Below are 21,262 nucleotides of genomic sequence, written 5' to 3' on the forward strand. Positions count from 1 at the left end.
AAAATGTCCCTCAACAGTCCAGTGTTTAACTATATACATTTAATCAAATCTATGTTTTTACAGGCCAATTTAAAGGCAAAAACGTATGAGAACAACTCTAAGCTCCACACAGATTAAATTATGTTAACAACATCCATTTGACAGCTGTCTTTATTTATATTTCAGTTTAACATCTTTCACCAACAGTTTATACATTACCTCACCGCAAAAATAACCAGCTAGAGTGATGTTTATATCTTTAACAGACCCTGATGGTCGAAAACACTGCATTCGCAGCGATGCTTAGAACAGTTATTGTTTATTTTCAGAAAAACTTAAGTACTGAGGCAATTATTTTCAAACCCTGATCGTCTTTCTCAAGAGGGCATTAGACATTTTAATGAAAACACAGCAAGAATTTACCATCTGCTCTGCTGACACATTACAGTTAAAAAACAACAGCTCTGTGCCAAAAATAAGAGTCAGACCCACTGACAGAGAAGTGGTTTAGCTTAAATAGTGTTAGCTGCTTAAAATAAGAGGGCTGTGAGACCATTTGCCAATAAACATTCGTTAAAGCCATTTAACACACTTAACTAAAACCTTAAGTCCAAGAATCTGATTTCAGAATTAAGGCCTGCTAATGTGTTCCTACACCTGCTCTGAGCAAAAGGGGCCCACATTATTGTAGACTAGCAGTAGCAACTAAAAATTTCAGGATAAACTCTTATTTTGTGTAATTGTTTAAATGTAAAAAAAAAAAAAAAACACTGCTTCTTTTTTGAACAATTAAAGAGAAATGTCTCACCCAGACGCAGCCATGGCCCACCACAGGTGTGTCTGCTGTGCTCTCTACGTTGATGTGGGGCTCTGGGTTGTGAACAGCACATTCAACCTGCCACAGAAGAGGAAGAAATAAGAGAGGGTTAAAAATGAAAGGAGTAGGGCAGACATGTACTTGCCTTATGTTTCCATGTAGGTATTCACAGGGTAAATTCAAGAGGTGTTTCTCGTGTCCAGTTAATCTTATCTCAACATCAGAACCTAAAGGTTCAACTCTCCTGAAGCAACAAGCCTACATGAAAGAAACTGCCCCAGTGCCCTCTGACACCATTCATTTGTACTTTGCTGGTCAGAAGTATAGAGTAGCTACTGACGCACAGGGAAAGTGAGAACGAGTTTTCACATGAACTCAAGAAACGCAATGTCAACAAATTATTGGAAAGCAATAAACAGACTAGCTGAAAAGAGTATGAAGGACTAGTTTGCCTTTAATTTCTTCAGAAATTAAGTGCTCTAACCAAACATGGGCTTGACTTTGTAGGAGGGAACCAGCTGGTCAAAGTCTGCGACAACTGATTAGGACATCTGTGTTCACCTATAGAGGTCTCCTGACTTAAAGAGATATTCCGGTGTAAGTTTAATCCATGGTCTAACACACCGTGAAACTGTGTTAGACTCCCTCTTGAGAGATCAAGTTAGCAGACCGCTAATTTACGGAGTTTTATCAACCTCAGCAACGACCGCACGTCAACAATACACTGCAGTAAACGGATCCAAATATAAACTGCTACCAAAAAGCCACAAATAATGCACAAAACAGCACCAAACTTCAGCAACAGCACAAATAGGGTCTCAGCACATAGTCTGGGGCATTAAAACTTCACTAGCTTAGCTGGATTTCTACTGAAAAGCTGACTAAATTTACCACTCTTCTGCAGCAGCTTCCTGTTGACGGGAAGTCCTGACGACTCGATTACCGAGTGCAGTAGAGTTCCGCGGCTCATGGATGAAAATGTATGATTATGACTCCATGGAAAAGCAATTAAAGTTCATATGTGTCTTACCTGCCAGTTTATAACAGTTATTATCGAGAACGGACAGGGAAAAGAACGGAATTGAGCATTTCTAACCGCACTCGGTAATCGTCGCGTCGGGACTTCCCCGACCCGGAAGCTAATGGAGGAGAGTTGAAATCTGTTTTTAGCTTAACAATAGAAATCCAGCTAAGCTAGCGGAGGTTAGATGCCCCAGACTATGTGCTGAGACCCTATTTGTACTGTTGCTGAAGTTTGGTGCTGTTCTGAGCATTATTTGTGGCTTTTTGGTTGCGGTTTACATTTGGATCCGTTTACCGCAGTGCATTGTTGTCATGCGATCGTTTCGGAGGTTGATAAAACTCCGTAAATTAGCAGTCCGCTAACAGTTTCACGGTGTGTTAGACCATGGATTAAATTTACACCGGAATATCCCCTTAAAGTCAGGATAAGTTTCATGCAGCAGGTGCATATGGGAAAGGGGCCTCAGTATCTTATTCAAAATGCTATGGCCCGTACAGGGATTGAACCCACGACCTTGGCATTATTAGCACCAGGCTCTAACCAACCGAGCTAACCAGCCAACTTTGCATATGTTGCATTTTAATGACATACACCGAAGAATGTGACATTTAGGACAGCGTGACATAAGAGCGCTCAGACAGTTGATTTATGACAACATGTATACTGATAACCTTTTCCCTACAGTGAAAGGCCAGTTAGTGTATGGCTGCCTCCTCCAAACTCAGACACCCTTTCAAATAAAAAGACAACATGGACACATGGCCAAATCCAGTCTGAAACAAATTCAAACATATGTAAACATTATTTAGTCATTTCAGGCCAAAGAAAACATTTACATAAAGGTTCATAAGACTTTGTTGGCTAGGATTTGCATTTTTCTGTTGTGATAACATCCTGACCTAAAGCCTGACAGTCACACACAACCTAACTAAAACAAACGAGAGTGACAGTGAATGTATTTAAATTTTTCACTGAGAGATGTCGCATGCTTAGATTCCCTTGTTGAAAGACAAATACAGGCTACAGCCACCTGTTGGTATGGAGAGTTATTTTATCTTATGCAGAACATACAAACTAGTTGGCTGCTGCCTGTAGTGTTGGTGGTGTGTTCAAAAGCAGCTTCTTTGAGACACAAGCAAAGCAACAGGTGACCTTCGTAGCAACGAGTTCTATGATATGTGGGTTTGGTTTGTCAGGGCCCTGAGACTGTAAAGGTTTGGTACAACAAATGACACATGGCCAATGGCAAAATGTCAGTGCCATGATACATGTAATGCACGGGTATTCTCGACTTTGGCGTTACTGGTACCACGCTTTGATCAGCTGAGCTCACTGGCCACACATACACATTTTTGAGCTTTCTTTTCTCCAGTGTGCCAACTGAACTAAGCAGTAAAGTGGGGCAATCAATGCTGGAGACGGTGAGTCAATGCTGGTGGGCCACAGTTTCATGTGTCATGTTACATACAGGGAAGAATGTGACATAGTGTGACACACACACACACAGAAACAGAGACTATCAGACGGTTGATGAGGACAAATCATTTACATCGATAGCATTTCCTATACCTCCACCGGTTCAGTTTGCCATATGATATAATCTGCCATGTGCAACAGCCTATTAACAAACTCTCTCCAAAAGCCTCATGGCCCGTACGGGGATCGAACCCGCGACCTTGGCGTTATTAGCACCACGCTCTAACCAACTGAGCTAACCGGCCTCGGAATAAATATGTATTGCTATTGGTTGACAGACTTCAATTAAAGGAAACTGTCTCACCTTGAACTCCTGTAGTTTTGACATGACCACAGGCATTTGTCGAAGCAAGAGAGGGTGCTTCTGCTTTTTGATCTGATTCCCATCATCCTCTGCAAAGAACCAGCCCTGCAGGTTGTCCTCCTCTGATGTAAAACACACACACAAATAGCAGTTAATACAATAATGTACAGTATGCAGGAATTGTTTTGAAAACCAGAAGTTGTCAGTGTAAAATAATCCCCCGCATACTTTGGTGCAATTTCATACGCTTTGGACAGAACATGTAGTTAACCCAACGACTATTAGCCTGCTGACAGTAATTTGAACATCCATAAGAAATAGATTGAAGAGCAAGAAAAACAATCAAAGTGTATAGCCACACAGAGTGCTGTACCTAGAGCCAGCTTCGCCATCTGCAAGTTACTTATCCATGACTGTTTGATGGCTGGGCTGAGAGTGTTGAACACTGCACTGAAGTAAGTGGGTTTACCAGACCTGCAATTGAAAAGAGGAAAGTTACAAGAAAATATAAAAACCTTTAAAATTGTCTTATGTATATCGCGGGAGATATTTTGTGACTGACCGTTTAACTTTACCTTATTTTAGAGCCTGTGCTTTTTCTCAATGTCTTCTAATTATACATATTTTAATTATTTCACTTTCACATGGAGTTGGTGTGCAGGCGTTACCTTTTTGTCATTTACCAATTCTATTCTTATCATTTCTATTCATTATATAAAAAATCAGCAGCTTCAAGTTAAGAATAGTTCAAAGTTAATATTTTACTGTTCAAAAGTCCTTAAATACAGCCATAAAAGCAGACAGTTTTGTGAGCCAAACATTAGAGATGCTTTAGCAAAAATGCACTGAATGATTAATTCATTTCAAGATGTGTCAACACTTTGGCAGCCATAAGTCTTGAATTTGCATCAACCTTTTTCCAAGCCAACATCTTAATGTCTGAATATTCTTACATACATACCAGCCCACTGATGAGCATTTTTTACACGTAAATACTCAATCAGGTCAAATGAAAACTCTATCTGGGTTGTATCTCAGCCGAGGGGGCGCATCGGTCTGCCTATTCAGCGCTGACTAACTAGACAGCCTTGGACGGAAATTCAATAGAGGTCAATGTCAATTATTGCTTCTACCAGCTCATGTAGACATCATGTGTATGGTTTTGTCAATGTGTGTGTCAGAAATGCATCTCTCCTGTCACTGGCTGCTGGAGAGAAGGGTTGTGTTTTGTGTGTTTTGCGACTGAGGGATCAGGGGAGGAATGAGAGAGGCACAGCTGTGTTTCCAAACATACCCGTGGATTAACGCACCAGCTCAGTGCAGCAGGGACGAGGGATGGAGCGAGGAAGTGAGAGAGAGAGAGAGAGAGAGAGAGAGAGAGAGAGAGAGAGAGAGAGAGAGAGAGAGAGAGAGAGAGAGAGAGAGAGAGAGGCAACAGACACTTGTGATTCCAGAGAGAGAGAATGTGAAAAAGCCCAAACAAAATTCACCCTTGGGAGACCACGTGCAGACTATAATAGTGTGTGTAAATGTGTGACATGAGCATTTGGCCTCTGCAACAGCTGTAGTAATGAGTAGCCCCTGGTTGCAAACACTGATGCACATTTCCTCCCCTGAGATTCATGCCTCAGATTAGAGTTGGTGGAGAAACTTGTTTATATAAATATTACTCTCTTCTAAAGCTGTACAGGGTGGCTGGGAAGATAGACAGAGAAAGCTGGGTGAAAAAAGATAGTGACGACCCGAGGATAAACAGGATAAGGGTGGGGTGAAAGGACTGGAGACCGTTAAAATGTTGCTGCCTGTATGCAAGACCGATCATAGCTACAGAGGAGTGCATATATGTGTGTAAAACACAAACTTGTCTTGTTTGCCAGGCAGCTGCAGTTGGATCCTACACCGGTCAGCAGCCCTGATCTCCTCCTCCTTCTTTAGTATCAGCCTCTGGAGACCTGATACCCAGTCCTGGGCCACTGTGGGGTTTACATTCTGTACACAAGTAAAATGGAAGGACAGGCAGAGGAAAAAATAAAGAGAAAAAGAGATGGAGGAAAAATGAAGGGAAAAAATAAGCGAGAAAGAGATCAGTTAAATATAAATGCCTTTTATTTAGGAATGCCAAACAGCTGTGAAAATGAACTTGTGCTCAGTACATCCAAAACTGCATGAGTAAAAGCAGTTCAAAGCTAATGGTGTCATTATTCTATAGCTATTACATTGTGCAATCACCATTTACTTATAAGCAACAGCTGCAGATTATGCTTTTGTATCAAACTCTTTAGTATTAGATTGAATGTGGTTTATAGTATTTTTGCTCCTAATTAGGGGTGGGAATCACAGAGTGAGGATTACGATATGATACGATTCTCAATTAGAGTATCACAATACAGCAATTTTGCGGTAATTGACATCTAACAAAATGTCAAGAAATCTGTCTAACAGGAATATAAAAATACCCCTAAAAAGGCTAAGTGGAGGATTATTCTGTATTTATTCACTGCATTGTGGTCTCAGTTTGACATTATTTGACGTGAATTGAGATGACACAGTGTATAAATAGTGAATAGAGTCGCAGCTGAGTGCCTCTTTATCACACACACTGCAACTTGTCCATGTCCATGTGTGACATTCATGCTGGATGCTTCTTGAGTTCAAATGTTTGAGGAAAGGATACAACAATGGTTCACTCAGATCTTTTCAATTAAACATTACACCCCAAGGAGTCATGCAGTAGTGAGTCTGGTAAGTCAAGGGATATTCATTTAGAGTGTCTGCATGTTTTCTTTCATAAAAATATCAATATTTGACACCAGTGCATTGAAAATAATATAGCAAGAGGAAGCAGAGATTTTGCCCCACCTCTACTCCTAATACAATAAAATGCTGCTGCAGTGCCAATAAAGGTCTCTAATCAAACTCAACATCCTGATAAGGTTACACTGCATTTTGAGATCTATTTTACTGACATGCTCTGATAGACTCCAAATGTAAGTGCCATTTTTTGACATGGATATCCTGACATTTTAATACATGGTTCCAAAATGTAGGAATAACTAGAATCCTGTCAGGATCATTTATTTGATGGAATGTCATGTTGAGGAACATGCCTGGCAGTGTACAGCTCACACATCTCAGTCCTACATTTCTCTTTCCTTCCAACAATCTCTCCATCCCTCCCTCCATCTCTGGGACACATGTCTCTCTGAGAGCTTCTCTGTTACTGTGCCTCCCACTCTGCTTCTGACAGACCTACCAGCACAGCACAAACACAGCCTCACACACTCATGCTGCGCTCTGCAAACTAAACCTCCATCCCAGCAGCACAGACAGGCTTATGTGTGTGTGTGTGTGTGTGTGTGTTCACATAATACAGCAGGCCTGAATGGTGCAAATCAAGACTTAAGAGACTCCTAGTCTCCGAGAGACAAATTGCCCACGCTGGCACATTCCACAGCTCAAACATTATATGTCCTTATAACAGCCCAGCCCTTATGGACATCTGAGTGGAAACGTAATGAATGTGATTTTAAGCCTTGAGGTAGAGTGGAGGAACATTTGTCTATGTCAACTTCTGTCCAGCTTCCAAGAATATCACTAGACAGTATAACTATTCAAAGACCTCATATTAAGTCACGAAAAAGTTAGATTCATGACTTGTGATGACCTAAAAGTTTTTTGCCTCATCTTCCTTTATATTGATTCACTCTAAGACATGAATAAATCATAATTATCTGGAATAAATATGATCAAATGTAATTTTTTAATGAACATTAATTATATAATATGGAACATTTTGGAATTTCAATGTTTAAACCTGGAGACATCTGTAATTTAATTCAAGGTATGGGTACATATAATTTAGTTGCTTATTGCCATAACTTGTAGGGAAAGACCAGATGATACATCAGAGCACGAGGAAGCAGGACAGAGTAAAGTAAAGTGACTATGCATAACATTTTTAAAAACATTATCTCATCTGTGAGCATTTCTGCCAGAGTCAATATCATCAATCTGTGTCATATGACCCCTAGCAGTAGAAATTACACACTATGCACTTAATCAAACTTCCCCCAAAGGACACTGAAGACAAGACATGTACTAAGACAGCTAATGTGACTTTAACTTAGTGATTGTATTTAGTGCAATCATACGGTACCTGGTAGTTTCCTTTGAGGCTGCTGATCATGCCGGAAATCTGGTTGACCAAGCTAAGGTCATGGATCAGGTTCTGCAGATCTTGGTACAACTGACCAGGGCCCATGTACAGCTTGTCTGCACGGAAACACACAAAAGGAAATATATTAAAAATGACACTGTAATTTTATTCAAATAAACAACTTTTTAAACCCCAAACAACTTGCACTTGATATGAAGCCAAGCTTACTGCTGAGACTACTTATTAAAGGGTGAGTTATTGTTCTACTTTCAACTAATAGATAGGAGTGGATACAATCCCATGCAAAAAAAATCAGTGTCCTCATGTGAGCTGGAAAGAATTAAATAATGCAAAGCTGACAGGTAGCAAGGTAACTGAGCTGAGCCCGTAAAGGCTGATACACTGGTTGGATAGGTGGAATGAGCGAGGCCACTGTGATGAGAGAAGCAGTTAAACTGGACAAAAAAAGACAACGATCAATAAAGGCCAATCAGTCAGTTTCCCACAGGGAGTGCTGACAGCTCTGCAAACTTGGCAGCCGTTCTCACCAGTGGGCTTGCTTGTTCACAAGTGCTCAGCGTTAGCCTTCAGAGGACACACACATATTGGCTTTTTGTGCTAGCCCGACAGCACATATCATACATATCTGCTCTTTACACTTGTACCTCCTGCATGTGTGCTGCAATAGCTGTGCTGTTAGGTATTTGCCTGTCTTTTTTTGCACTTGATCTTAAAATATCAAGCCCCGATGATCCCATGTGATGTGATGAGAGCGGTTACTGTGTCGCTCTTCAGTATCAAAATGAAACAACAGCTTGCTTTGTGTGCACACAGCCACAAAGCTCATCAAAGGTCTGGCAGGCTTTTCCCACTCCATCTCCATCTCTCTCTCTCTCTCTCTCTCTCTCCCTCTCTCTCTCCCTCTCTCTCTCTCTCTCTCTATGTCACACACACACACTCACAAAATCCTAAAGATAATCATGAAGAATAGCCTGTACAGATCAGAGGAGGAATGAATGTTCGTTGATCAAAATTGTCAACCGAAAAGTTATCGAGGTCATTTAATCAAATGGTTCAGTTAGCAGTGCTGCGCAGGCCTCCAATTAAAACCCAACTGAAAACATTCTAGCACACACTACATTGGCTGTTAAGAGCGCACATATGTGAACAAAGAGTTAAACTGAACCAGGGTCTCTGGCACCAAAATGACTTTGTTTGCTTTTCTACTGCCATTCTACTCTCTCTTCCCCCTGCCCTCACTCCTCCTCCTACTTCTCCTCCTCCTCCTCCTCCTCCTCCTCCTCCTCCTCCTCCTCCTCCTCCTCCTCCTCCTCTTCTACAATAGTCACAGAGTTTGTCTGGTGCTCCAGCTCCATGGCAACCTGGTCCAGTCCTCTCCTGAAGGTCAGCTGACTGAGCATTCGGGGGAAACTTTACCCCCGTTTGTTCATCGCCAAAATTCACATTTGAAGGTGGTCTCTGGGAGGATTACCCTGAAAAGTCTCCCTCTGGGTTTGTAAACAGGAGAATGCTCGCATACTGAGAAATTCTTTGTCATCTGTACGCACGCATGAGCTGCCCTACACATAGAACACAGCGGGCCTACAGTCATGTACATGGGTTTTGGATTTCATCAGTGTTTTCATGGTCAGTGACCTGCTATCAGATTTGATTCATGTCACTGGATCAAATTGTAGCCACCCTACAGTACATCTAAAGGTTATAATTATTGAGTTAAACCATCAAATGAGAGATTGATTGTTCGTGTGCTTCTGTTTGTGTTTTTTGTTCAGCAATCTGCCTTCTGTAATGGAACTGTATGCAGTTTTCATGGCTCATCTGTCTGGCTGGCTGATACACAGGGGGTTGAATTGAGGTCAGGGCAGAAATACTGAATAAATCACTCATGCTGCCTCTGTGGTGTGTCGTGCAAGGAGAAAGAGAAACGACAGTTCATTTATAACCGGTATTATATAACAGAGTGCTACGTTAAGATTCTACCTAACACTGGCATCACTGGTTAATAACAAAACTATATTTTTGCAATATGCCTGTAGATGATTTCAGCTGGAATCAAACAGGCATGCAGTTTGAGTCTAAATCCTTTATTCCACTGTCTGTTAATAACAAACCCCGTGGTCTGTGTGTGATCCGCGCTAGCCTTGCAGCATATTTCCTTCTTCTTCCTGCTCAAATTAATGTGCATAAGAAGAAAGCCGAAAAGTCATCAAATAAATCTATAAGTCAAGAATCTATACCATCTTTTGCTGTCTATAATCTGAGTGGAAGAGTGGAATTGATCGTTCCCACAGACAGAACGGGCACTGTGTAACCCATTTCAGCCCAGGTCCAACTTTCTGAATGGCTCTTTGTGAGAGTGCCAAATGCCACGAGTTTTCTAACAAAAACAGGCCTTGAAAAATCACAGGACTCATGCCAATCATCCCAGCAATTACACACGCCCTAAAAATAAACAATATATCGACAAATAACATACTGAATGCAAGGGGCAGAAATAACGCAACTTACAAAATATGCATCGTGGTTCGATTGCTATGCAGAGCAGAGAAGAGATGAACAAAGCAGAGAGACGCGCAAAGAGGTGACATCATACTCTGGAGAGTCTTTTCATTGCCTTCTAGCAGGCTGGTCATCGAGTGGCTTTTGGCTGAACACAGTGGACCGAGAAACAATTGTTTCCACTTGTTAAAGTTCCTGGACACATGCACACATTTGCACGTGCACACACTGAGCTGAAGTTGGTAAGAGAGTAAGTAAATTAAAGGGAGGTAACCGAATGACAGCCAGAAAGTTGATTAATTTGACTGATACAGTAATTCAGTCATATTAAGGGAATGGTTAGGAATATAGAAGCACTGTGTTGTGGTCAAATCATATAATCTTAAAATCAACCTCCATACCATCCAATTAAGAAAAACTGCTCTCTGTAAGAACAAAAGAATACAGTGAGACCCATATGGCCTTCCTCGGGCCTTTAACGAGAGCGCACAAACACTTGTATCATCACATCAGGTTAAGCTGACGCTGTGAACCTGTCTGTCAGTTGCATCCTAAGAAAACCCCCACAGCCAGAGCAGATGTGACTCAGGTCTGTCTGTGCCATCTGTTATGTGCACTCAGTTCCTGGACTTTTTCACATAGCTCAGTGAAGTGTCAGATAGAGACAGGTGGCCTGGCAGGAGATGGGTGCAATGGCCCAAAATCAGGCAGACATTTTTCTCTGATGCTAGACTCAGGGTGGAAGGCTCTAATGCTGTAATCAAAAGGATAATTTCATACCATGGTCCAGGTTGAAAGTTGTACAAATGTAGGGAATCTGACAAATAGTTATCGTTTTACTGCTCCCTGATTGATCGGTAACTAAAAAGACAATTGACAGTGAAAAGCTGGCAATATTTTCAGTAGTTTTATATTTTGCCAGGTGTTTATATGCCTGTTTGTCCATCTGTGGACATATTTTGTCATTGTGATATCATCACAATTGTGCAGAAGATAAAGTTTGAAGATGGGCATGGTCCAATCAAGGGGGCCAAAAATATAATAGTGACCTCACACTTTACAGCCCTGGCCCTGCAGTGATGAAACTTCACAGGTTTATAGTTATCACAATAAAGGCTGAGGTTGAATATGGGTGTGTTCCGACCCATGACTAATGAGTATTTATGTAATAATGAAGAAAAGACTACTGAGCAGTCACGGGTTGGAAAGTCAATGTTGACAAGCGTTCCGAGTACTGGTGTGATTCTGTCGCATTTATGACATATTCATACAAGCCTGGAAGTAAGACATAGTGTGTGTAACCAAGCTTGCAATGTAACGTAATGTATCGAAGCAAGCATGTCAAACATTCATTGTCTAAGTGCTTGAAACATGCCTTTGAGTTGGATGTAATCTGTATGAACGTCATCTTATTAGTGTTCCAGTGAGCATAATGTGTTTAATGCAGCTGATCCATTGTCTTTTCAGTTGCGACTCAATTAGAAGGCAGTGAAGTGACAATGATTGTTAGATACCCTCTGTTTGTACAACTTGCCGCCATTCTAATATAGCCAATGGAGACTGGAGCTAATGTGGCGAAAGTACAAGTGAAGGGAATGAGGTATAAAAGAAAGGTAGATTAAAAAAAAGGACTAAAGTGAAACTCACCCTTTGATATTTTCAGCATAAGAAGATGGGGTAAGGCAGCAGAAGGTTGTATGCAAACCGCCTATATGTACTATCTACTTCACATGCTCTTATCTGCGTAACAACCTCAAACAGCAGGGGGACTAATACAATAACATGAGGACTGTCCTACTTAATTTCATTGGCAGTTGTTATTCTTATACCATGCGCACAGGGGTTGAAGTGCATCCTGTAATTAAACATGGTAGGTATACTGTATGCTACAACACACAAGGGATTTATGAAATATAAATGTGACGCTGTGACACCTGGCTGCAGCAGACTGAGTATTATGAAACTGCATTACAGGCATTAGATTTGAGGGAGAGACTGAGGCTGAGAGAGAGAGAGAGAGAGAGTGAGCTATAGCGTGCAGTGTCTATTTCACTGGCAATGATTCCAGCCCACTACTAGTGGCAACTGAAAGAGAGAGCCTCTGACCTCAGCTTGAATACATACGTCCTTTGACAGACCAGAGATAATACTGAATCAAAGCACTCACCAGCCAGGCAACGTGCACTACCATTACCTCGGCACATACACGTACACACAAAAAGAGTTCATAGAATTAAAACTGCAACGCTGTGACCACAAAAACATACACTCTAAATACGCTTCTAGTTTGTCTGATCTCGGCCGTTTAAAGTGGCTGAGCAGCTGTGTGTGACAGGGAGAACCCAGTGGAAAGACTGAAATCATTGGACTGGGCAGCCAGCAGACCAGAGGATTGAAGAAGGAAAAAAAAACACACTCAGAGGCTGGATGGTTGGTGCAAAGCTCACACCATTTTAGAAATGTCTGGAAATGTCGAGCAGGAAAAAACGATCTAGTTATTTTTTGTATTTGTAATGCAGGACACGGCTAATTCTGTTGAGTTATTAAAGTGGTTGAAGACTTCCACTTGATTTGTTTGATCAGATCATGAGAATCGATTAAGTCGTCAACTATAAAATGAATCATCAACAGTTTGAATAATCGTTTCATTGGTTTGAGTAATTATTTCAAGGGAACAAAACGTTTTCTTATTCTAGCTTCTTAAAGGTGAACATATTCTGGTTCATTTAGTCCTCTATGACAGTAAACTAAGGACCTTTGAGGACGTAACTGATCAACAATTTTCACCATTTTCCGTCATTTAATGGACCAAACAACTAAACAATTAATCGAGTAGTAATCAACAGATTAAAAAATGAAAATAATCGTTAGTTCCAGCCCACCTGAGAGATTTATTGATCAGTCATCAAACTCAAGCAATCAACTGATCAGGTCATTGGTTCGTAACTACAATTACTCCTCTCCTCTAACAGAACTCTTGTACCTTTTTTTCCAGACCTTAAACAGCCACGTAGACAGACAGAATACCAGGACTGACACTGTAAATGTAAATAAATGACACGGTGATTCATACTTGGCTTAGCGTTGATGACCACCTTCTCCCCAGAATGGGGTGTTGGGTAGTGGCTGCTGTCTGCCATGTCCTCGCTGGACCCAAACTCGAGCACCTCCACGAAGCTCAAAGGCACGCTCCACTTCAGAAGGAACTTCTGGTCGAGTGGGGCATTGCCGCTGCCACTCCCACTGCCATCTTGACATCTGGACACAGCAGGAGGACATACAGGTTATGTGACAAATTGGGTCTGGTTCATGATGGTAGCACCTTGTCTGAGTAGAAGAACTGTGTAAAAAAAGACATACAAGTACAAGAAAAGGTGAAGGGAGTGTCAGTGGAGGAGGCCTCTGAATGTTTGTAAATGTCACTCAGTCAGTGCATTTTTCCCAGAGGCGGTGCGTGGTGACCAACATGTTACAATTATAGTATAAGGGCTAAGAAGCTCAGGAATGGGGCTCTCCATCAATCTTGGCTCAATAGCAAGCCACAGTGGGCACATATGGGTTCAAACCCAGAGGCTAAGCGTGGTCAAAAGTCAGCCCAAGTACATCAGATAAATACAGTCCTTACCATCCTTCTTTACACTTTAAGTTTAATTTCAGCTTAGTTCACTTTAGGACAGACTTTTACCGGCGGGAAATCCTAGTTGCATTTAGCATTCCCCTTACAGTAGGCAGCGTGAATTATACAAACAAAGATATAGATAGACAAAATATACACAGAACAATTACTTTCTAAATTTGTCAAATGGTTAAAAGATTACAGGTTATTGCACCCAAAGACAGGAGAAGGCACAAATTAAAGGGGAGATTAAGATCAGGTCTGGTTTGTGGTCGCTCCTACCGGATATTGGGCGTGGCACACATGAGAACATCATTGAGCAGGAAGAGGCGTCGCTCCTTGGTTTTGATGATTTCACCACGCTCATTGTAGACCGTCTCCACCATGTCGTCTGAGCGGATCAGGTAGCGGCTGCCATTACTCAGAAGCTAATGGATGATAAGTCACACTGATAGTGAACAGACAGCAGGAATTTGGATCTCTGATTTAGGCTTTTTAGCTTACAATACCAAGCTCAGAGAAGGAACACTTAACTAAGTGTTGCTCCTCTTCTGCCGTTTCCTGTCACTATCTACTGTTAAACCATCCACTTTAGGTAACAGCATATAATATATGGCTGTCAACAAAGGCTTTGAGGAACAAAAATCCTGTGACCCGTGTAGGGTATCTTGTAAACACATGTTCCTACACGGATGCCAGAGTGGGTGGCTGCAGATAGACGAATAATTACAACTTGGTGATAGCTGGTGTTTGTGCACATGCGCTAAAAAGATGCTATTCAGGCAAGAGAATACTTGAGAAAATGTGAGGCTGAAGTGCCTGATGGCCGCCCACATTGGGACAGAGAGAATGCCACAGCATATGCTGAAAGAATCAAACATCATCCAAATATTTGCACCATGAGCGATGAGTACATCATCAAGTCTGAATGCTTTCTTAGTCAGCATATACAGGGTGTCAGACACTTCAATTCAATGCTTGTTAAGGCCTTTTTAAGATCATTTTTAACCAAATGTAAGCCTTAATTTTGGACAGATCACATTTTCCTTCGTAGAGCTTAAAATTAAGTATAAAGGTACCATGGTACCATGCAAACATTTTATGTAGGGATAGATTATAAGAGAGAGTTGCCTTCATCTACATTTGCCACCAGTTAAATGCAAGTAAAAGACAGATATAAAAAAAGGCAGAATTAGGTTATTTGGTAGGTTTAAAGATTTGTCACACAAATTAATGAAGAGCTTGACTCATTCGGACAAAAAGAAAGATGGATAAACTAAATAAGACACAATGTTTGTGGCAATTAAGACCTCACAAGATCAAATTCAATAATTATAAAATTGAATTAAGACATTCTTCTCCTTGATTTAATTTAACGCATTATTGACCAGACAAAACTAGACTCCAATCCACCAACCAATGGCTTAAGCATCATACTGCACAATTCAAACATGCATGCCAGCAAACACATACCGAAAGGTGGGCACAGACCTTGTTGAGGTAGCGTTCGTTCATGGCTTTCGCAATGTGGCGGATCTCGCAGCGCTGGTCGGCTTCCCTCTTCTTTTCGTTGAGCTTCTCTGCCAGCGTCTCCAGTTCAGTCAGGGCCATCTGCAGGGGCAGACGATCTGCATGACCCACTGGTGTGTTCTTCAGCATGTCCTGATGAGGATGCACAGAAAAGTCACAAATTAAACATTTGTTAATTAACCATACTCGGGACCAGTCTCAAAGTGATTTTAAACGATTTCATTAATGGAATAAAAAAAATCTTACTACTGCACAACTATACCCAAATCTGCAAAATTGCGTCCGTCGCCATTTGGGGAAAGCATGCTCTCTCCTACTCATCCATTTTTCCATATTTATGTCACACACATCCTTTTAACTGATGAGGATTTAATAGAAAGTCTGGCTCTACATTCATTTTCTTTTAAACTTGATGACGTTTTGGCCCTCGGGCCTTCTTCAAAGGGGCTGAATGTCATCAAATTAAAAAGTTAATGCATCTGAAGCCAGAGTCTGCAGCACTTTTTTCTACTTCTAACCTACTTTCAGTGATCAGCACTTCAATACAACCTTTGGTTTGCATAACATTACTATAACATGGCAAGGATTTAATAACAGAAGTAGAAGAAAATTACAATTCCTGGTGTCATAAACACTGAAGCTATTTTGATTGGCTGCTGTGATACATGTTTTTTGCTCAAAAATGTATCAACCCAGTGCCCCTTATTATGTCTGTGATTTCTTGCATGAGACACAGAAACAGCAAATATGCCAGGGCAGGATTAAAAAAGATCAGAGGGAACCATTTCCCCTGGAGTGTTTCCGGGAGTCCCCTCGAGATGAGCACAAAGTGCCTCGATATGCGTGTATGGTACTCCCTCTGCTGGTGAATGTACATACAACATTGTCTGCCGTCTGTATTTTGCATTTATTGTAAAGGAGCTGAAATAGTTTTTCATTATACCTGAAGGAGCAGAATGAACTGAGGGAATCTCTGGATAGGTTTCATCATTAGGCCATACAAAGTCATTCGGTCACTGCTGGTCTCCTGGCGATGCTGTTGGTGAGAAGATAGGTTACTGCTGTGTACTGAAGAACCAGTCCAAAGACTTGAAAATCGTGCAATTGGTAGAGGAATAGGACCAATAATTCTGCTGGCATGGTGCAGAGTTGCATTTCCCATGCAAATTCAAATACTGTTGAGAATATTCATTTTGCATGTTTGTGAATAAATTATTTGACATGCCTTGTATTTAATGTGAAATCCACCAAGCAAGCAGCTAAACAGTAATCATTTTACTTGACTGCTTAAACCATTAGCCAAAAGCTTTTTCTCTTGAAACACCCAAGAATAAAAGTGATGCAACTGTGAAGAAATATGCATGGCTTCTTAGGAAAATTGATTCCTATGTAAGAACAATACTCATGGCACAGCAGAGTGCAGTTCTCTCATACCTTGAGGAATTCCAGGAAGCCAGGTTTGGAGGCGCACGTCTTCCTTACTACTGCCATTGCTGTGCTGAAGTTGTTCACATACTCACTGTAGGCATCCAGCACCATGGACTTCGAAAACTGTTAAGAGACAGGCATATTTTCAACACATTTATCACTTTCAGCAACGAACTGCATCATATGATTTTAACGGTTTTAAAATATCATTCTGCTGATAGTTATGTCGGATCAGAAAATTTTTATTTGTCTTTTTGTGGAGGGCTGAGACAGAAACAGTATTTTGGTTTATTCAGAAGGCGTAAAAATAGCATAACTGCAGTATAATTACAGAAACAATTACTCACACAAAACATTTGGAGATTTCAAATTTGAGCAAATTTTTTAATCTTCTTTAACTGCTTTTTTTTGCATTCAATGCTTTCTCATCACTTGGCAGATAGGGTTCCTACATCTTTTCCATTTCAAAATTCCATTCTTTTCCAGACTTCCTTAAAGACTTCTCAGTAGAATTTTCTAATGATATCTGGCATCTGAGTACAAAGAGCCATATGTTTATTATAATAATACATAAAATGCCTTTGTCTGGATTTGGTTCAGTTACAATGGACTTGGGGCAGAGCTGTGATGTATAGGTGAATAGGCAGCTCTGCGTAGCACTGGGTTTTCAGTGGCACACCACACATATCCTTTGTTCTTGCTTTAGACGATCATCAAGCTCGCTCTGGGTCCTGCTATCTCAGACACATCACTGCCACTAATCTTTAAAGATCCAATTTCTGCCCTTCAAAACCTAATGCACAGGAGCAAAGACTCTAAATGTTCCATGTAGATATGCAAGACAATTGTATTGTAGTGTGACCTAAAACGTGTCAACTGTTTGTCATGTCATATCATCGCCTGTAACCGCTTAATCCCTTTTTCAAGGGGTTGCGGGGTTTGTTGGTGGAGCCAATCCCAGCTGTCTCAGGGCGAAGGCAGGGTACACACTGGACAAGTCGCCAGCTCATTGCAGGGCCCTCAGGAGCAATGTGGGGTTCAGTATCTTGCTCAAGGACACTTCGACAAGCTCAGCGGAGTAGGGATTTGAACCAGCAACCGTCCGATCACTAGCCAACCTGCTTTACACACTGAGCTGCATACGTCAACTGTATGTTGAAAAATTTAATATTAATTTAAAGGACTGCACTGTGCTGAAAAGTGCAATTTTGGAAACAAACAAACAAACAACCAACCAAACAAAAAAGCTATAAAATAATAACAACAATAAAAAAGAAACATCTTTAAATATTGTTTACATATTTAACGTGCATACACTACGGAATAGGGAAAATCCAGTTTCCTAAATAAGCTCTTAGCATGCAAAACCTGTTGTTTTAAGGTGGGATGAGAATTGTGAGGTGAGAGAGGGCAGTGAGCAGATTTCAAATGTGTCTCATATGGCTCTCACTGCTGCTCTGATGTCCTGCCAGAGGTTGATTTTTGGACAAAAACAAGGAAGTGATGTCGTGAGCAAGACTTTGCGAGATGAGTTCCTTTGTTTTGACAGTCCTTGCCAATGAGTTGCCAACTAGCATACTTCACAGACAAGAGGAGGATGGAGTACATACTACAAGAGGACAAAGTGCAGCTTTTTATTTCTGTATGGTAGCGAGTGTCTTTGACATGTGAAAAGATGGTAAGAAAGAAGCAACTTGGCTGTGCTGCGTCATAAATGTCAAACTTATTCCAAAACAGTTGGATTCTGGGAATTCAGGGCTACCACAGCTAATGTAATCTATTTTTGATCAATATATTGGTGCAGTTCTTGTGAAAAGGATATAAGTTACAGCCCCAGCTTACCGATGCTACAAAGACATCCCCAATCATCTCCAGACTGTCCCACTCGGCCACTCGGCTTGCCAGGGCGATCTGGAACAGGAAGTGGGACTGCAAAATCTCACGCACACGATAGAAGGTCATCTTCAGTTTCCTGTCGCTCAGCAGCCTCGGCTCAATCTGGGACAGGGGCTTCTCATATTGCTGATGAAGCAGATAAAGTGAACTGTAATAACAAACACTTCATAGAGGATTTGCCATCACTGCAGTTGTATTTGCATACCTCTAATATCCTTTTCAGTGCATCAAGATAGTTCTTCTCACTCTCCAGTATAGATCCCAGTATACATCTTCTCACCAGCTATAGAGAGATACCACAAACAATTGGTCTACAGGCTTTTTACATTGTTTTGTTTAACAGAAAAAGAAAAACACTAAAAGGTTACATAAATTGGGATACAATGTTCATTACCTGTTGCTGTGAAAGACCCTCTGGTGCTGGACACAGCACTGGCTCAACATTGAAACAGTCTACCTCAATGAAAAGCTCGGACTCTTCGTCCTCAAAGCAGGCTGACTTCCTCTCTAAAAGATTAAAAAGGGAGCAAAAAAGGACTGTAAAACACAACACAATCATGCTGAAGGGATATAATTGCTGTGCTGGCCCACTACTGACACTTTCACATTAATGCAGACTTAACATAAACAGAAGAGGTAAGGGGTGTGTGTAATGCTGATTATAAAGGCAAACTGTCGTTTAAGGATTACGTACCCTGACAGAATGACTTGGTCTTGATGAAAGAGCGTCCCTTTTTCACTGCAGCTTTGGTTTTCTCTAGTCCATCTTTGGTCCCTTCCTTGGCTGCCTTCACCAGCTTTTGCATCTTTGAGGGGACAAAATACACTATTAACTGTTTGGCAAAAGCACCACAAAGTCATTATTATTTCATAGTCGAGATTTTTGATCCAAGGTGAAGTTATGTTTCTTTGTCTAAACCTATGGTTAAAAAGCTACTGAACTGAGCTAAGCAGGACAGGAGCAGTGTTAGTATAAGGGTAAAGACAAACGGCAGATCCTGTAATACAGGAGAGGGAAGGTGACAAGAGAATGACACAGTAACTGGGACATCAGCCAAAAGTAACGCAGTGCTTTGATAATGTAGTGACTGATTTACTTACTACTGTAAATGTTTTCAGTTACGATATGCTTCATCTTTCAGCTCCTTTAAACGCATCTTAGATTAATAGCCAACTGCCTAACTGCCTTATATAAAATGAGTCTGTCTGTCTGTCTTTCAGTTTTTCTCGATAACTGTTCATCTGATTGACTTTATACTTAGCGGGTATATTGATGAGAACGCAAGGAAGAGCAACGACGAGAGGAGGGTTCTTGAGATCTATGAGACATATTCCTTAGTAGTGCATTACTATCACCAGAAGTAGCTACACACTGGGTAATGTATTGAGAGTGGACGCCGTTTAAATGTTACACTTCAGAACAGCATCCTGGTTACAGCTAACTGTTTGTCGCTTGAGACAGTACATTCAATAACATATGAAGAAAAAGACCAGAGATGTTGCATCATAGCAAAGTCTTGTAAGTGTGCCATTTTATTTCACAAAACTTTTATGTTCCTAGAAATAGCCTGGCCAGAATAGCCTGATGTTGGCCATGACATTTTTGCTTGGAAAAGCCAATCAATCTCAAATTTGCTATTAAATTGAACACTATTTTTTGCTTGGAAATGCCCATTCTTAATTGTGTCCTGGGCGCCAAGCATTTCAAGCAATGACACTTTCACAATTCACAATTTTATTCCAGCAAACGGCCTTGTCCCAAATAGGCAAATAGCACTGCTAGGGGATGCAGTAATGCCATTGCAGGCGTTCAGGCAGCAATGCTGGAGACCAAGCGTCCAGCCTGTACTCAACAGGCGTGTTTTCAACAGGCACTTGACTAGTATGTCGAAAAAACAAAACAAACAAAAAAACTCAATTGCTGGTGTCTCAGTTTACTGTAGAATGCATTCAAGAATATATCCTCAGCTTCACAGCATCTAATGCATAAACATAGAAACATGTCAGTGCAGCAGACAGGGAAGTAAATGAACTCAATGCAAACCCATCACCAGTACCATCACCGCCACAAGTCATTAACATCAGAGCAGGATGAGGGTACCGAGTCAGTGAGATGCGCCCAGAGTGGTTAACTAGACTGAGAGTGAAAGTTTGGGACTACTTTGTCTAGCACAGACAGGCGAGGTGAGCCTCAGGTAGTTTACCTTATACTCGTGTTTCTGTTTTAGCTGCTGCAGCTCTACCGTTCCCACTGTATTTGCCATTAGATCTTTCATCTTTTTTTCATAGTGTTCTTTCAAGCGTGTCAGATCTTGAGAGAGCTAAACAAAAGCAAAGCAGGTGTTACTGGTTATGGTTTTGGACTGAACTTGCACCTTAAATCAACAGCAAGGTCACTTCAACCTTCATAGGTGTGTTACTCTTTGACTTTTCAAGGGTGTATGGCTTTTTTTGCTCTGATGTTCAGGGGCATTGTTTCTCATTTTTGGGGGCCACTGAAATATAGAAAAAAACTC

At 41.1% G+C, this 21,262-nt stretch overlaps 1 protein-coding gene and 1 non-coding gene across 5 annotated transcripts in view; both read right to left on the minus strand.

The window, feature by feature from the left end:
* Positions 1-21,262, minus strand: part of arhgef10 (Rho guanine nucleotide exchange factor (GEF) 10) — a 55,586-nt gene that overhangs the window by 15,614 nt on the left and 18,710 nt on the right. Inside the window, exons 9-23 of one of the 4 annotated variants that reach the window (XM_030391959.1) lie at positions 20,951-21,067; positions 19,441-19,552; positions 19,141-19,253; positions 18,952-19,029; positions 18,693-18,872; positions 16,857-16,973; positions 16,366-16,458; positions 15,366-15,554; positions 14,175-14,320; positions 13,350-13,534; positions 7,757-7,872; positions 5,462-5,589; positions 3,974-4,074; positions 3,601-3,722; positions 788-874 (exon numbers count right to left, since the gene is read on the minus strand). In XM_030391959.1, the coding sequence (XP_030247819.1) occupies positions 788-874; positions 3,601-3,722; positions 3,974-4,074; positions 5,462-5,589; positions 7,757-7,872; positions 13,350-13,534; positions 14,175-14,320; positions 15,366-15,554; positions 16,366-16,458; positions 16,857-16,973; positions 18,693-18,872; positions 18,952-19,029; positions 19,141-19,253; positions 19,441-19,552; positions 20,951-21,067 (1,884 nt within the window). The remainder of the gene's footprint in view (positions 1-787; positions 875-3,600; positions 3,723-3,973; positions 4,075-5,461; positions 5,590-7,756; positions 7,873-13,349; positions 13,535-14,174; positions 14,321-15,365; positions 15,555-16,365; positions 16,459-16,856; positions 16,974-18,692; positions 18,873-18,951; positions 19,030-19,140; positions 19,254-19,440; positions 19,553-20,950; positions 21,068-21,262) is intronic. The other 3 variants (XM_030391960.1, XM_030391962.1, XM_030391961.1) reach the window with 3 other exon arrangements.
* On the minus strand, positions 3,468-3,541 carry trnai-aau (transfer RNA isoleucine (anticodon AAU)). The gene has a single exon. It is a non-coding gene; the product is annotated as a tRNA-Ile (tRNA).

Source organism: Sparus aurata, chromosome 16 (genome assembly GCF_900880675.1).
Source record: "Sparus aurata chromosome 16, fSpaAur1.1, whole genome shotgun sequence".
NCBI lineage: Eukaryota > Metazoa > Chordata > Actinopteri > Spariformes > Sparidae > Sparus > Sparus aurata.